The 18,500-nt window shown below is 38.8% G+C and overlaps 1 protein-coding gene across 2 annotated transcripts in view; it reads left to right on the forward strand.

The window, feature by feature from the left end:
• The window catches only part of stt3a (STT3 oligosaccharyltransferase complex catalytic subunit A), a 37,845-nt gene that overhangs the window by 18,624 nt on the left and 721 nt on the right, over positions 1 to 18,500 (forward strand). For both annotated transcript variants that reach the window (XM_061961823.2, XM_061961824.2), the window contains exons 6-17: positions 9 to 99; positions 187 to 293; positions 3,008 to 3,172; positions 3,257 to 3,437; positions 3,522 to 3,677; positions 5,579 to 5,670; positions 7,314 to 7,469; positions 9,186 to 9,374; positions 12,158 to 12,274; positions 12,346 to 12,448; positions 14,137 to 14,325; positions 14,474 to 14,589. In XM_061961823.2, the coding sequence (XP_061817807.1) occupies positions 9 to 99; positions 187 to 293; positions 3,008 to 3,172; positions 3,257 to 3,437; positions 3,522 to 3,677; positions 5,579 to 5,670; positions 7,314 to 7,469; positions 9,186 to 9,374; positions 12,158 to 12,274; positions 12,346 to 12,448; positions 14,137 to 14,325; positions 14,474 to 14,589 (1,662 nt within the window). The remainder of the gene's footprint in view (positions 1 to 8; positions 100 to 186; positions 294 to 3,007; positions 3,173 to 3,256; positions 3,438 to 3,521; positions 3,678 to 5,578; positions 5,671 to 7,313; positions 7,470 to 9,185; positions 9,375 to 12,157; positions 12,275 to 12,345; positions 12,449 to 14,136; positions 14,326 to 14,473; positions 14,590 to 18,500) is intronic.

The raw sequence follows: 18,500 nt of genomic DNA on the forward strand, positions 1-18,500 counted from the left end.
CTGTTTAGGATGCGGGTGCTGGGCTTCTGGCTGCAGCCATGATCGCTGTGGTGCCTGGTTATATCTCTCGTTCTGTTGCTGGCTCCTATGATAATGAAGGTTTACATTGCATACACATTACATGTAGATTGCATTTTTAGAAGCCCCGAAAATAACATGGTTTTTTTTGCCCTATGTCCAACTTAGGTATTGCCATCTTCTGTATGCTGTTGACTTACTACATGTGGATCAAGGCCGTTAAGTCAGGATCTGTGTACTGGTCCTCGATGTGCGCTCTTGCCTACTTCTACATGGTGAGCAGATCAAGCAAACAAAGCAAAGACTACGGGTGTCAAAAATTTTTCCACACAATTTGATGACGGAAAAAACACAGTTTGTGGGAGGGCCCTTTATTTTAGCTTCTAAAGATATTGCAATTAGGGAGGGATGTGCCCATTGTTCAGCCGATTTTCGTGAAAAAGTACATCATCGTTGCCGATAAATACCTTTTTAAAGCAGATCACAAACGCTAATCCTTACTAGATGACACACTAGCAGCTCATTATGTGTCTCCATACACAATGAGGAGCAGCTCCTCTAAGTTAATATTAATCACCTACATTATGGCAAATTAACTGCATTTTTAGTGTCTCAAATATTTTTATCAGGTATATTATCACTGAAGAACAAGGCTAAACATGTTACACACTGAGAGCAAGCCAGGAGCAGGCATGCTAATAACTAAGCTATCAACTAGGTAAGCTAGCTTTTAACAACACGGAGAAATCATTGCTTTGTAAAGTTTAAGAAGTGTAAATGGAAGCATGTTACAGCAGAAAGTAAGCAGATGTTACCAGTCAATGGCTTATGACCAAGTCCAGGTGTGTGCCCTGTTGTGTGACGTACTTGGTGGGTAGGGGCTTGGGGAAGGGTCTATAAACACAGAATGGGAGGGCTGCTAAAAACAAAGGTGTGCTGCTCAAATGACGTGTAATTGTTGTTAAAAGCCGCTCAATTTAATTTCAGTGAGTTATTTAAAATTGATGAAGGTGGAACTGAGTGTATGGGTACGTCAGTCACTAATGGACAGTTGAGCTGTTGCCAGGTTGGCAGACAGCATGTGGGTTCCAGTTCTGTTTAAATGTCCCAAGGAGATTCTGTCCCTCCCAAACACGTCGAAGTTGTCGATGAAGTTGTCGATGAAGCCGCCATGGTGCGAGCGACAGGCAAAAGAGAGCTAGGTGTTGAGGCTAAACAGCCTGCTGAAGTTGCCTATCCCTCTGCTACAGGTGGGGGTGGGACTGGAGATAAAAGTGTTTGCCTGGAACTGAGCGACGGTGGTGAGGAAGTGGATGAAGTCCTGCTTTAGAACTGCTACCTGCGGATGTCGTTTGCCCATGTGTAAATTATGTCCTTTTCGTCGTCTCGTGAGATTTCAGGATGTCCGGTATTTTCTCTGTTACGTCCATAACAGTGGAACCGAAGAACGGTGGGGTGAACGGCCCGGCCCCATCGTGCGGACGTGCCGTACAATGAAATCACTGATAATTAAGGTTGTGGGAACATCCACTTAATCGTCAGAGAAGCAAGCTAGTTCAGGTTTCCCGCCTCCCACAACAGTACCCTCGTCAGATGAAGGGAGGGGTGGAGTGCCAGCGCACCATGCCCTTAATCAGCCGCCTGAACTGGAAGGAGATGGAAGAGTGGGGCGGCGACAGCCCCTTGTATTGGACATCCGTCTGCTGAAGCACACATAGCTGTAAGTGGAGGGATGGCTGCAGTGTCTGTGGCACGGGGCAGGTGCAGCTTCCTGGTGCAGGTCAAGGGTGGTCGTCTTCTCACTCACGGACAGAGCCGCATAGTGGCAAGCTCAGGAGTGAAGGAGCCACATAGTGAATCGTGCTCGGCGGCCTTCTGCGCCTGCGAACAACCACCTTGGTCCAGGAAACCCCCTTACTTGGAGTGAAAAACACAAAGGCTGCTGGCAGGAAGAGGTCAGATCCCAGAAAACTGTGTCTCCATTTGCAGAGGGGGGACTCACCAGTCTGAGATGTTTCTAGCCAGCTGGACACCGCCGGAAGATGAGACTTTAGGATGGCCAAGAGTGAGTCTTTCCTCTGCGTCTCGTCCTACATGTGTTGGATGTATTTATGCATGTGAGACATCTTTTTAAGTAATTGTTCCCGTGGTCTAGCATCCTCATACATGACTAGCAGGTGAGACAACTTTTTAACTTTCGTGTGAGATGGCGTCGTCTTTATTCATTGTTGCCGGTAACGGATTTAAGTCCAATTATTAAAAGTAATCTTCCACATAAGCGTTTTTAAATTAACGTGTGCATTAAGAGAAGGAAAATAAAACTAATAAAAATAGATTAAGAACGTTAAAAAGGGATAAAAACAGCGCGTGCGCAAAAGTGTTTATACAATCATGTAGATCTCACTTCCGCTTAAATCCGCATCCAGATGGTCATTGGCAAACTTAAAACGGGCCTTAACATGCACTGGCTTGAGCAAAGGGACATTGCGTGTGCTGCGAGATTTTGGTGTAGATATAAAACAAACAACAGTAATTCTTAGAACAAAACTTTTTAATGAGCGTGTTTACTCACACAATGCATTTTTTGCATGTTGGTATCGACATCTCAATAAATGGTAAATGGGTTATACTTGTATAGCGCTTTTCTACCTTCAAGGTACTCAAATCGCTTTGGCACTATTTCCACATTCACCCATTCACACACACATTCACACACTGATGGTGAGAGCTGCCAAGCAAGGCACTAACCACGACCTATCAGGAGCAAAGAGTGATGTGACTAAGGTGGCGGAAGCCGGGAATCGAACCAGGAACCCTCAGGTTTCTAGCACAGCCACTCTACCTACTGTTTTATTGTAAAAATCAACCGAATGTATTTTTCTTTTGTCGGATTTCTTGTCCCTCTCAATCTTTATCCATGTGTATCGTCTAATGGTATTTTTTGTTGTTTTCTTAAGTGGGCATTATCGACATGTTTTTGTGTGTGTAGGTTTCTTCCTGGGGTGGGTACGTGTTCCTGATCAACCTGATCCCTCTTCACGTCCTGGTTCTGATGCTCACAGGAAGGTTTTCTCACCGCATCTATGTGGCTTACTGCACCGTGTACTGCCTGGGCACCATCCTGTCCATGCAGATCTCCTTTGTTGGTTTCCAGGTAATGATCGGTTTGAGAGAATGATTTTTAGAAATGTTTGGTAGAATTTCAGTGAGCTACAGTTTGTCTATCGCTCCCATTTAGCCGGTGCAGTCATCTGAGCACATGGCGGCCTTCGGTGTGTTCGGCTTGTGCCAAATTCACGCCTTTGTAGACTACCTTCGCAGCAAGCTCAACGCTCAGCAATTTGAGGTGCTGTTTAAGAGCGTCATCTCCCTGGTGGGCTTCTTCCTGCTGTCCGTGGGCACAGTTCTCATGCTGACAGGTGGGTACTAAGATGTCTTTTGAACTGGATTGTTTCAGGAGGATCACAAAAGTAACTAAATGTCATTGATTGCTGTGCCCCCAGGAAAGATCTCTCCATGGACTGGTCGTTTCTACTCCCTGCTGGACCCTTCGTATGCCAAGAACAACATCCCCATCATTGCCTCTGTCTCTGAGCACCAGCCCACAACATGGTCCTCCTATTACTTTGACCTGCAGCTGCTGGTCTTTATGTACCCAGGCAAGCGTGCACTTGAACAACACATTCCTTCTTTTGACACTATTGTGACCACTTGTAAAATCTAAAGACAGACCTCAGTGGTTCCACACGATAGTAGGCTATTTGTGGTGGCGCGGGCATGGCAGGGGCAGTGTTATATTTAATATGTTTTATTTAAAAACAAATTTTTTCTTTGTAGCTTATAAAGCCCGGCCTTGAAAATAAAAGCATGTTAGTAACACAATTTGTTGCCCCACTACAGGTGACAATTCCAGGGATCCCAAACGTCTGCTATTTATCTTAATTCTGCTATTCTTGCCAAAGTGGTATTTTTTTAGATTTCTGTACAAAACACTAAACCAATTTATTTATTTAATAGTTTATTGATTTATTTGTGTTGATTACGTATGTCTTGGTCTGTGTTGGTTGCTTCTGTCGACATTCGGAAACGCTCGGAATGGCGCGAAACTGCACGCTATAAAACGACAAAACAAAAATAGCAGCGGCTTTGCTGCGTTTTTGCTAGAAACTGTGTCCTAAACATCTTCACAATTTTTGGTACTTTATATGTTAATATAGGTAGTGTAGGGTTGATAAAGATTGTGTTGTGATTTTGTTTAGAAATATGGTAAATGGTAAATGGGTTGTACTCGTATAGCGCTTTTCTACCTTTTTTTTTTTTTTTTTAAGGAGCTCAAAGCGCTTTGACACTTTCCACATTCACACATTCACACATTCACACATTGATGGCGGGAGCTGCCATGCACGGCGCTAACCAGGCCCATCAGGAGCAAGGGTGAAGTGTCTTGCCCAAGGACACAACGGACGTGACTAGGATGGTAGAAGGTGGGGATTGAACCAGTAACCCTCAGATTGCTGGCACGGCCACTCTCCCAACTTCGCCACGCCGTCCCCAATATAATAACACAAACATGTTTCATGTAATTGCTTGTTCTGGCGTGCTCACGATTATTTCAACACAGAAGGAGAAAGCCAGGTCAGGGAAGCCAAGAAAAAGATTGTCAGGTTCCTCTGCAGTAAAATCTTTCCAAAAAAGAACGATTTCTTACAGATGTGTCAAGATTTTGCTATACAGCATGTACATTTCTATATAGCCATCATATCTCATGTATTAATGAAATACCTTATAGTGATTTAGTGAAGAGATTTTCTCAAACCAAACAAAACATTGACCTAATAAAATAAACTATGCATGTATATTTGTGAATAGCTATTATTATTGATATGGTGTAGATATTTTCTAAACTAAAACACACTATTTATGCTGTGGTACAGTCATGAAAAATAATTGTAGTTTTCAGTTAAATTGCATTTAATACATAGAAACCATGGGTCAGTTTTCTTGCATTTTTACAGAATTTCTATTGTCGGAAATGCATTTTAAAATATTTAAAATCGGTGCCCCCTGAAATCCCAAAAGGGCCCCTTGACCCCCAGCTGATATTTTTCAATTCCTGTATTTTTATTTTACCTAACTGTGATCCCTGTATTATAAGAGGCCTTTCTCACACACCTCAACGATGTCACATTCAAAGACAGAAAGCTGTTTTGTCTTTGCTATTAGGAGAAGGTTATTACAGTGTGACTAACAGAAAATAATGTGAAAGACAGATTTTTACTTCTGGAGGCTGTAAGCTTAAATTTTTGATGAGCTCTTTATTTTTTTTTCTCTTGATTCTGTTACAATCCACTAACATACTTGTAGTTTTCCCTCGGGCTCAAGATTTTTTGTTTATTGTTCTCTGACATTTAAACTAATATTATTTCATACAGCTGTTGTATCGGATGTTATTAGATTGGACAAGTGGTCAAAATAAAGTATCCATCCGTCCATGGGTGCACCTCACACAGGTCTTCGAATGCTCTGAGCACTAATTTGTTTCCTTTCCTTTTTCAAACAGTTGGTCTTTACTACTGTTTCAACAACTTGTCAGATGCAAGGATTTTCATCATCATGTATGGTGTGACCAGCATGTACTTCTCAGCTGTCATGGTACGTCTTGTATAAGCTCACTTGGATTGTTTTACGCAAAGTCAGCTCCACCTTTGTGTATCTTTAAATGGAGAAGAAGAATGTGGATTAATGAAGTTATTTTAAAATAAACTTACTATTGTCCACCTCTGGGATCCAGTTTCAGTTTAAATATCATTGAAATAAGCAGGTTTGAACCCTTTTAAGTAAGGTTGTTATGATCTGATATTAATATTAGCCATCGGTCTGATATCAGCAATATCGGCCTGCATCTAAAACGTCTGATATCGAAACTCTAATACAAGCTGTCTGTTCTGCTCCTGCTAACTTCTCTTTTTGCTCGCTTAGCAGACATAAAACAGCTTGTGTCAATGTGGGAGCCTTTTAAGAGTCGTGATTTCAAAACACCTGTAAATCTGAACAAAGTATATCAATAGGGCTTACATGAGATATAAAATAACTTTTGTGTGACATTCAAACATAAAAGAAATGCATTAAAATAAATGCACTCGCTTGATGTGCCAAAAATATGCTACTTGTTAGCATAGAAGATTTTATTTTGTTTATTGTATAAAAAAGGAGGTCTTCAACAGGGAGTCCGCAGCGGTACCGTACGCAGGTGGTTGTGAAATTTTTGGTTGATTATACTTTTTTAATAAATATTTTTTAATTCCCTCTGCAATTCTTCTCAAATTTAAATGTCTTTAAATGCACATTAAAATGTATCTAATACATTGTATTGTAGTTTATAAATGGCTGTGCCATGGCCACTCTCCCATTGGCGCTCTAGTCACCAGCCAGTGATTGGCGCTCCAGTCACCAGCCAGCAATTGGCGCTCTAGTCACCAGCCAGCGATTGGCGCTCTAGATGTCAGCTTGCCATTTGCAGTTTAGTCGCCAGCTAGCGATTGGCTCGCTAGCCAGGCTGTGTTATACTGAATTATTTATTTATCTTAGTATTGCGCAATAACAAGATACCCTTAGGATCAGTTTCATTTAAAACACAATTTTGCACAGAACATATTAGGGTGTCCTCGCTCCATCTCTGTCAGTTTGGGGGGCCTTGGCCTGAAAAATGTTGAAGACCTTTGGTTTAAACACTTTGTAGCTCAACAAAAGACAAGACTGGCACATTTAGCCTAATGGCAAATACTACTTCCTGACTACAGTAACACACCTAGGACAAACTGAAATTAATGCCTACTTGCAAATGAGACTCAGAAGTCTAAGAAAACAAGATATAACAACTAAATAGTATACTGTTTATTCCAGCCTCCTCTCATTTACTTCTTTCCAGCAGTACCACGATCCAGCATACAGAGCTACAAAATAAGTAAACAATATTATTGCTGATATTGTATCAGATCGAAATTGGTATCGGCCATTATCAATGCCTGCAATATCGGTATCATATTTGAAGTGGATAAGTTTTATCGGGACCCTATATTTTTAAGGCAATGAATTTATAGTTCTGGTAAATACTATCATTAATGTTAGAAGAGTGACAAGAAGGGCATGATAGACCCGCGCTGTCTAAAATAAAAATAACTTTACGGCAAATCAGTGTAACATGTTAATACAATCAATCACTTAGGCATATCTAGAGAGTCACACCTAGTTCATATCCTGTGTGGAAATGTACATCATGTTTCTTGTCTCTCTAGGTTCGTTTGATGTTGGTGTTGGCGCCTGTGATGTGTATCCTGTCTGGCATCGGTGTGTCCCAGGTACTCACCACCTACATGAAGAATTTGGATGTCAGCCGGCCAGACAAAAAGAGCAAAAAGCAGCAGGACTCCACCTACCCCATCAAAAATGAAGTAAGTGTTAGTGTGTGAACGTGAGTGTGAATGTTGTCTGTCTATCTGTGTTGGCTCTGCGATGAGGTGGCAACTTGTCCAGGGTGTACCCTGCCTACTGCCGGAATGCAGCTGAGATAGGCTCCAGCACCCCTCGTGACCCCGAAAGGGACAAGCGGTAGGAAATGGATAAATGGATGGGTTTGATTGACTCCGAAAATCAAAAGGTACCATTTAAATTGATTTGATCAACCTTGGACACAATGAAAACCCTGTTGAAATGCTTTGAGAGAAAGCAATGCTGAGCAAGGCACATTTAATTTCTATTGTGTTTTTAGGAGTTAATTATAGCTTTACTTCTTACTTTTTTCTATTTTATTTTGATGACTTGTGATGTGTCCAGTGTCTTACCTTGTTGGCTGTATTTAATCAGTTGATGTTATTTTAGCAGTATAGTCGTCGTATAGTCATCCTGACCGTGGTAAACGAAAGTAGGATTATTATGAATAAATCCGATATTTTCAAGAGCAAAAACTGTTTACGACCTTTTAAAAAGTATTTTTAACATATTTAGAGCCCTCTAAACATAAAATAACACTTATTTAGTCACCTTTACACTCGTTTCACCCAATACAGTAGTAGCCTTGAGTGTGTTCTACTGTAGAGAACAGTACTCACTGGTAGCCCGGAGGATCCACCAAGCGTCATTGCTATGGCCGTCGCCCGGCCACCAACACGACCACTACAACTCTCTGGAGACGGCTTAAGAGAAAGCCGCTCAAGTAGCGACTGCTGTCCTCCTGTTGTACATTAATGTTACATCAATGATGTATTTTACTACAAAACAGGCAGATGAGATGTGTTCTGGGTGAATGGATTGTTCTTGCTTGCTTTAGCTTCGTAGTTCAGTCGGTGGTTCAGGTGGCTGTCTCGATATTGTTTTTTAATTCAGGACCAGGTGGTTGATTGTTTTGCTTCGGGGATGAATGAGCTGTCCGGGACACATTATTTTCCCAAACAAATGTTCCTTCTACTCACAATGGCAGCATTTCAGTCACATTTATGTACATTTCCGTGGTATTCTGCATTCAAAGACGGATTCCTTTTTATTGGCCAATTCTGTGAATCCGTCCGTTAAGTAAATGTGGAAATCATTTGGCCCTACTTTTTTTGTGTTTAGTGATTATTGGATAGGCATACTAGCACTGTGTCAAATAAGAAGTAGCAACCATGGTGAGATCCCACTGTTTTTTCACGCATTCGCTCCTCATCTATTTTATTCATCTGGGTTTTTTTTCCCAATTATTTTTTTATGATCATGAGAAGCCATAATTGAAATCTGATTTTGATTTAATTGTCCAGCCCTACGATCATGTTTTCGATGATTAATTTTTTTTAATTTACTAGATAATATCCACTTCTTCATACCGCTCAACTTCCTTCGTTGCCATGGTTAGAAATCAATGCTATGTCCATCTATAGCTATAAACTAATGCTAGCGAGTGAAACTCCAGGGGTTGGGCTGATCATAGTAGTCCAGTAGTTTGTTTCCTAACAACAGTTGCAGCCTCACTTTTTTGTTCTCTGCAGACCCTCTGACGTTCTTCCACAGTCTTGGTATACAATATGCATGTTAGGTTGATAGATACACAGAATGGACTTACAAAACGTTTGATTATCATCAATATGTTGCTTTGACACAGTTAATTGCTGACAATACAATGTTGTCTGTCCAAGGTTGCCTCTGGAATGATTCTGGTCATGTCCTTCTTCCTCATCACATACACCTTCCACTCTACCTGGGTGACAAGCGAAGCCTACTCTTCTCCCTCAATTGTCCTGTCTGCACGTGGAGGCGATGGCAGTCGCATCATTTTTGATGACTTCAGGGAGGCCTACTACTGGCTTCGTCACAACACTCCTGAGGTCAGTCAAAACCACAAACCGAAACTTGTCTGCTGTCACTTCCGTTTTGCTTTATGAAAATCCAGGTCAAACCGCTACTCATTTAACTTGAAAAGATTTGGTTGAAATCCATTTATCAGGCAAATCTACTGCCAACTGAACCTGGTTGCACTTTTGTTTATATTAATATTGTATTGTTTTTATGTTGGAAAACAACAGCAAAATTAGAATGTTGAAAATGTGAGCAGAAAAAGGTTTCCTCTTGTTAATTCAACCTGAAGTGTTGGTTGCAATTTATTCAAATAAGATGTAAATGCATTGGCCAATAATTGTTAAAAAGTTTGTTTGTATACATAATGTATTTATACCTAATTCCCTTACAAATAATAACATCAATATAGAAAACTTCACTTGCAGTGTCCAGTATCAAGTATTTTTTACAGTCTCACTGCTCGATTTTGTTTTTGCCAAAAAGTTACTGAAGCAATTTCAACACACTGAATCGTTTCGGATTGTATCATTCTAAAAAAATAACATCCCAATAACATCCCTGAATTGTATCAGCAACCACAAATTCTGAATCGAATTGAATCGTTGTTAAAACGACTCTTTACAGCCTTAGCAGTTAGGTTTGGAGTGCACACATGCATGTGTACAGCATGGCAGCGTGTAAATGTGTGGCAGAAACGACATGAACACTTCATATAATGGTTATCGAGACCAAAAGTATCTCGGTTATCATTATTATGGTATAGTTGTAAAATATTTTTAACCAAATAGATAAAAAAACAGACACCCAATATACTTACCTTAGCAGAAGAAACATTGAGGGCCTGATTTACTGAAAGTTTACGTGGAATAAAAAACACGCAAAGCTGATCTACTAAAGGTGTGCAGAGTGGATTGCATCTGATAAGTGAGCAGAATAAGGCATGCAATCCATTTTACACGTCTGTCTTCAATAATATGCAAAATATATGCTGATCATCAAAACGCCCAAAATACTGTGAGAAGAAGATTCAAATCTAATTATTTAGTACGCGCAATGTGATTTATCAACACTCACCACCGTTTTGCAAGCATTATTTTATGTAGCACTGCAGGATCAGTGCTCCCGCTTCACAGACAGACGATGGATAGACGACAATTCTCCACACCCCATTTGTGTGTCAACATTTTGGTGGACGGACAGAAATAAAAAATATGAAATATAACGTCTATTCAGCAACATAATTTTATAGCTGCTTGAGGGGTTGATTATAAAACATTCAACCGATATGTTTTGGCGTCCTTAAGTATTTTTTAAATTTAGTTCATTTTTTTCAAATAGAAATATTCTTTAAATATTTCTTATATGAAAAAAACTTCTTTAATTATGCATTTTTTTGCTTCTTGAGCAGAGTAAGTTCAGCCTCTCTCCAATGAGCGCAACTTCAGCGGTAAAAATGGCCATAAAAAGTCGTGTCATGTCTCCTGCATGTTTGAAAACATAGCAAAACGCTAAGTATGAGCATGGGGTGCAGGGAATGAGAGTGTCTCCGTGGTGAAAGCCAATTATAGTACACGCAAAAAAGGTGGTCTGCACCACTATACAATTGCTACAGTGTTAATAAATTGCACGCAACACGTAATTTTAGAGATTGCAAACGCTGTTTAGAGCGATGAACTTAGAGCCTAGTAAATCAGGCCCTAAATATTGTTCTGACTTTACGAGCCATACAGTGTTATTGTTAGTTTGAGTGTTTAAAATGTTGTTGTTTTTTGTTTGATTTGTCAAGGTTTTCAGAGTAATTTTTAATCATAAGGCAAAACGGTTGTTTTTGTAACATCACGTGGGTTCACTTCCTGTTGTAGAAATGTTGTTGTATGCATCTTTATCTTAGAGCACAGCCTGTAGGCTCAATGTGCACAATTGAATATCTTAGTTGCTCAGACAGCAATGTGTTTAAGTAAGTTTAGATTAGGGTATGTCTTTCTATGTCAATCAGCGACGCGAGCGATTAGCGGTGTTAGTTAATACTGGTAATCCCTCGTGTGCGCTGATTTTTTAAGATAATTTATGACACACACTGAAAGAAGTCTCTCATCTACATCTAGAGGCAATAGCAAAATAACTCAGAGGATTAGTGAATAAGACAATTTGGGACTGCCAACAATTTCATATACTAACCATAATAGACAAAATACTACTACTACTACTACTACTACTACTACTACTACCAGGGCTGTCCTGATGTACTGTACAACTTTTTCACTTTCGATATGATACAGATACTGGAGCCTTGCATGTTGGCCATTACCGGTATACATCCGGGCTTATATTAGATATTTTATATGCAAGCCAATACCATCCGATACTTTTTTTTAAAATATCGGACCAATAGCAATATCGGATCAGGACACCCCTATAATTTACACTTCATTGCATGTATGCTATATTATCGAATTTATGCGTCATAATGCAGGACCAAGTCAGCACGTTTAAAGTCTGTTAGGAAGCAGATGTTACGATGCAACCGACTTTATATAGTTTGAGTGACATGCTACAGACAGGTCCACCTTTCAATGTGTTTGAGCAAATGTCAACACGCCAAATCTAAAAATACTTTTTGTGGCGGTTCAAATTTACAAATGAATTTAATGTAACGTATAAATTATTGTATGGGGAAACACTGAATTTAATTGTTACATTTGGTGCACGTGTGACTGTGTGCTCGCCACGCCCCTTGAATATATTAGTGTGAGAAAGGCTGAGCTAATTAGATTTGGAGGAAAAGTGTCTGAATTGTTTTGTCATTGTTCAGGATTCCAAGGTTATGTCATGGTGGGATTATGGCTACCAGATAACAGCCATGGCTAATCGAACCATTCTAGTGGACAACAACACGTGGAATAACACGCACATCTCGAGAGTTGGACAGGTGAGCTAGACGAGGAAATGTTGCTTTGTTAACGAGAATTACTTTGACAAGTTTATATTTTGTTTTTTTAGGCTATGGCATCCACAGAAGAGCGTGCCTATGAGATTATGAGGGAGCTGGATGTTAGTTATGTTCTGGTCATCTTTGGAGGACTTACAGGCTATTCCTCAGATGGTACGTCGCCAAGTCAACACATTTCCCTTGATTTTACCAGTTTTATGGATATACTCATCAATGGTTTTCCTAGATTTTAAATGTAATCGCTCATCTACACAGTTAGTTTTAGGGGTGCAAGTGGATTGAGAAGATGATAGATGTAAATAACACAATAGGTTACATAATCCAAAGGAAGGTGTAGAACTTCTACAAAAATGTATCTTGAAATTACTTTGGTTTATAACGAAAACAATAATAATTTTCTCCTAATGTAATAGTAGGGGTAACTGATTTGATGTAAATTCAGGCAGCTAAGCCTCGGTATCACTCAGTCTGTCCTAAGAAACAAACGTGTGTTTGGGGGGGAAAAGTCGGGGGGGCTTTTATCTTTTCTTTATAAATCTGTCGGTAAAGTTGAATCCAATTAGGTATGTGTAACACAACTTACACCCCTTTGCAAATATGCAAAATAGTTCACTCAACACAGACGTCATAACATCATCAAAGCTTACTTTTATACATTCACACACAGCGCCCACATTTGGGAACCAGGATGAAATGACAGAAAAAAAAGAAAAAAATAATTAATCTATTTGTGGCAGCATTGGACAAAGTTATGTTTAAATTTCACTTTTACATCTCAAATTATATAACTGTGATGTGTGCAAGGACCTTTTGAATTTTATAGACCGAGATGGCATAACTCACGACTGACGCACAAATAATTATAATCATAATAATAATAATTTTGTATTATGATTATTATCCACTGATGATAATCATACATGAATCGGCTAATCTCTACACTTTGAAGTAAATAAAACTTGACATAATGATAATAATCATATTCAGGTTAATAATGATAGGTTCAAAGGTTATCAAAACTCAAACTAAACTTTTTGATTTCAAACACTTTTTTTCAAAACAAAACACCAAATAACTTGGTAGGGTTTAAGGATATTTTAAGAACCCCTTTTTAGCCCTCTTAAAAAGGCCTAATGACGTCACTCATTCCAATGCTTCAATAAGAAATAATTGATGAAACTAAGACCTAAACAAGTAAATACTGTGGGGTTTCTGATCATGGAGTGCGTCATTTACTGTACTTCCTGGTTATCATGTTAGGAAGGCATGTACTGTATGGAGAACGCCAGATCCAATGGTGGATGGCTGGGAGTGTTTACATGCACGATGGAACTGGTTCATTCCACTTTTAAAAAGCCAAAAATCTAAATAATATTTTTACATGTGTTTTAAAAAGTTAGTTTAAACCAAATTAAGTGCATAATTAATAATGTCCGACTAACAGAATGACACCTTTTTGGGGGGAAAAAACCAAAACAAACAAAAACAGCGTTCACGCTACATGTTCTGTTGTACAGTACCGCCCTCCACTATACAAACGTATAAAATTATCAATAAACTGCATTAAACTTCAGCATTTCAAGTGTAACTAAGATATTTGTAATAATTATGGATTTGGTTTACATAGAACTTTTTTAGACACTCAAATTCATGAGATTGTAATGTGGTTGTTATTTGGACAGGAGTTTTAGAGTAGGCTATGAAAAAAGGTTACAGCACAGACATTTTTTTAAAAACTATATAAAAAAAGAACTACATAAAACACTGCTTAATGTTTAAATGCCTAAAAATACACATAGCACCAGCAGCTCTTATCTCTATGTTGTGTAATGTTGATACAGATATAAACAAGTTCCTGTGGATGGTCCGCATCGGGGGGAGCACAGACACGGGGAAGCACATCAAGGAGCACGACTACTATACGCCCACGGGAGAGTTCCGAGTGGATCGCGAAGGCTCTCCTGTGCTGCTCAATTGCCTCATGTACAAGATGTGCTACTATCGCTTTGGCCAAGTGTACACTGAAGCCAGTGAGTCCAAATGTCTTAGCTTGTCTTTAAACACAATCTGATGAACAGACTGACAATTATGTCACAGACCTGAAACGCTGATGGTGCACTCTTATTTATTCCCGACTGCCTAATTGTCTGAATCTAATATCAAAGTTGATGTTTGCAGAGCGCCCGCCAGGTTATGACAGAGTCAGGAATGCTGAGATTGGCAACAAAGATTTTGAGCTGGATGTGCTGGAAGAGGCCTACACGACAGAGCACTGGCTAGTTAGGATATACAAGGTACTTTACAAATACTATCTTTGCTTTACATCCACAGATGTTTTTGTTTACCTATGAATACTCTGAAACATATCTGCAGGGACTGTAGGACACCGAGTGTCCAATATAATCCCCAATGTATCTTGTAGAGTTGTCATGATAGCAGAATTTCAGCAGTCGATACAGATATCTGTTAACTTCCACGATTCTCAATACTTCATTACCATGATAAAAATACAAAAAATGGCCATGTACTTTTAAATTCACTTCTTAATTGAAGTGTTTCAAAGTGTCAAGTGTTTAAGATCAATGTCCTTATAAGTCTATGTATTAGCTGCCAAGAGGTAAATATACATTCAAAAAAATAGTAACAGTGTTCTATAGTCTCCCAGTGTATCAAAACAAACAATACTGTTTGTGTTCATCAAAAACAACTAATGTGTAATAAAACTAGGGTTGTCAAGCGATTAAAATATTTAATCATGATATTCAAATGTTGTTCATAATTAATTTAATTGCAATTAATCACAGATAAATATAATTCTTCATCATTAATAAATGTACCCTAAAAAGTGTTTTAATACCATTACTGGACAATTAGTTACTTTATTAAAATGTTTTTAAAGGGGAGTTGCATTTTTTTTGGAAATTTTCCTATCATTCACAATTCTTACGAGAGACAAAAAATGTTTTTACATTTTTTTGCATTCTAACATGTAAAAATCGTGGCTAGCAATGCAACTAACAGGAGCAATCAATTCTACCTCTAAATCACTTTAAAAATGCATTCAAAAACCGTCACCAATACTTCATTTACGTTCCGTAACCTGTATAATAACCAAATTGCAGAAACATTGTTATTGTTAGAGTGAACACTGAGGAACTATTTTTCTAGGGCAGTAACACATCGGCATGCTTCGGTATTAGCCGTAAAAGCTAACTACGGAATGATTTAAGATAGCTTCTACGTCAGCACAAAACACGTGTGAGTTTGTAATGCACAACACTGTGATAACACACCAATATGTACTGACTGAAAAACATGAACAGTCTTATTACAGCATCTGTAAAGTATTAGTCCACATTTTATGTTTTGTTCGTACACAGCTAGCCAGACAGTAGTTGTATTAACACGCATGAAGTGCTGTGTGTATAATGATCAATATTAATGTGTCACTCACTCAATGGCCAGTTTTGCATTTGGTCCAGCTGGCCGGGACATTTTTTCAGTTTATTTTGGTAAGCACTCCATTTATGTCAAAATAGCTTCACTTCAAGTTCCACATTTAAAGCTTGGAGTCACGCCGACCTCACTCTCACAGCTGCGGTCTGCTCCAATGTCTCACCCTTCCTTCGTGCTGGCTTCTAGAAGCAGAAGTTCATCCTCTGTATATTCAGCTTAAAAAATATAAAGTTGTAATTCTCATTTGTCCAAAAACAGTCGTCTTCGTTGTCTAGTACTAAGTCTGCCATGTTTAGAAAACACACTTGCGTTTGTTTCCAGACATAGGAACACACATTTGTTGCCAGAAGTCGAAGTGCGCTGCTATGGAAACGGAAATCAATGCCAAAATCAGTTCCGGGAATGATTAAAATGACTAAAATACGTTAAATATTGTACATTTTACATCTAGATATGAATGTGTCGGTTACTACATTATATATATATATACATACTTGCAATGTGTACCGTATTTTCCGCACTATAAGGCGCACCTAAAAACCTCCAATTTTGTCAAAAGCTGACAGTGCGCCTTATAATCCGGTGCGCTTTATATATGGACCAATATTGAGCCTCCAACAGGTAAAAGTTTCAATCAATCAATCAATCGCAACTACGGTAAGCAGCCACCGACTTCATTTTCCCCCGTAGAAGAAGAAGAAGCGTGCGGTGCATGCTGGGATATATGACTGCGCGAGGCGTGCCGTTTCATTTCCATTTGTTTGTTTCTGTAAAGACCCCAAAATGGCTCCTATTAAGAGACACGCTTACGACGCAGAGTTTAAACTTAAGACGATCAGTCACGCAGTAGAACACGGGAATAGAGCAGCTGCGACACTGACTCGATTAATGACGACTTCGACGAGACGCATGTTGGATGCCGTATCCGCCCAACTGTTTAATTCGGGCACTGAAGCAGAAGAATTCGAGGGATTCGTGGATGAGGAATAACTTCATAAAGTGAGCTTTACATGTTTATTTTGTGTATCGTGTTGTGTGACATTAACGTTTGAGCAACGTTGAGTTATTGCTACATTATTTTTCTGGCCTATTTCAAGTGTTACTATATTGTGATTGCACTAACGTTTGATTTACCGTAACCGTATCACTGTTTTTTACGTGTTTATTCAATCAGGGAAAAGTTCCCCTCCACTATGTGATATAAATGTTGCACTACATGTTATACCTTGCTGTTGTTAAAAGATAAACAAAACACACGTCACTGACTTTACCTCGGGGTAAATAATAAAACAGCTGTTTATTCATTTTGGGAGTGAACAGAGTTGTCAGAACGCTGGTTTGTAATCTATTAATAAAGTTTGACTGACCTATCTAACTGTTTTGTTGACATTCCCTTTAGCGCAGCTCCATCTAATGGATACATAACGTAACCCCAGCCTCTACTGTAGCGTCTATTCTATGCGCCTTATAATGCGGTGCGCCTTGTATATGAACAAAGTTTTAAAATATGCCATTCTTTGAAGGGGCGCCTTATAATCCGTTGCGCCTTATAGTGCGGAAAATACGGTATATAAAATGTTGATGGAGGGCTTTGAAGGCTTCAACGGTGACTCCTATTAGCCACATCTTTAAAGGGTTTTTTATCATCTTTAAAATCCTAAAAAAAAAATTGTTCATGTCTCTCATAATGTTTGTGAACAATAGGCAAAGTTCCCCTTTAAATATTAAGCTTTTTTTAAACAGCTCAACACAAAAAGGACATAAACATGCTTTTAATGATTACATGAGCTGTGTTGCTGTCTTGCCAGATTTTGGATTTTGTAGTAATACAGAATTTGTATTCCTGCTGTAGAAGCATTTGCATTTAGAGGCAGAGCTACACCATGTTTAGATACCAGTTTCATGCACCTATAACACAAAATATGTATTGTTACAATCATGGTTTGATTGTCAAAGATGTTTGGTAATGTAATCTGTGATATTTTTACCTGAATAAATGCTTCTCATATTTTGTACACGACATGTTGCACAAGTTAATGGTATTCATATCTCTGCATGACAATGTTTTAACCTTCTCTATGTATTGATAAAATATAATATTCAGCCTGCTAATCATTCTGTAGGTGAGGACCAAACATCATAATGTTATAAAATATACACTTTATTTCAATCTGCCACAAAATGACCTATTTCTCAATTGATGTACAAGCATGTATTTAAATAGGAATATCACATTACATTACAAAACATCTTTGACAAAGCATGATTGTAATGTTAGACATTTTTTCATTAGTTAGACCGGATGTAACACGTAGCGCTTTTATTTTGAAGCTGGAAGTGTGTGATTGGTTTGGTTTCTGCCTTTCTTCCTGGTAGAATAAATAAAGCAGTAGTGTTCAAAGTGTTGCCAAACCACAGAAGAGTGTCTCCAAGCTGTGTTTTCCTAGCACTTATAGAAGTGGGCTTGTGGTGGCCGATCTCTGCTCTCACTCGAACAGCGAATACTTTAGTGACCGCTCTATTTTATTACTAAAGAAATTCATGATGCAAGATACGCCTCTCTTTCACTTTTGTTATGTACCTCGACTTGCTAAATATAGAATAGAATAGAATGCCTTTTATTGTCACTACACACAGGTAGAATGAGATTAAAAGCAACTCCAGTATCAGTGCGACAGTCTATAAATATGCAAAACAGAAAGAAAAGAAAAAGAAAATAGTGAAAAAGGAGGTGAAGTGCACAGTCCAA

Source organism: Nerophis lumbriciformis, linkage group LG09 (assembly GCF_033978685.3).
Source record: "Nerophis lumbriciformis linkage group LG09, RoL_Nlum_v2.1, whole genome shotgun sequence".
Classification (NCBI taxonomy): domain Eukaryota; kingdom Metazoa; phylum Chordata; class Actinopteri; order Syngnathiformes; family Syngnathidae; genus Nerophis; species Nerophis lumbriciformis.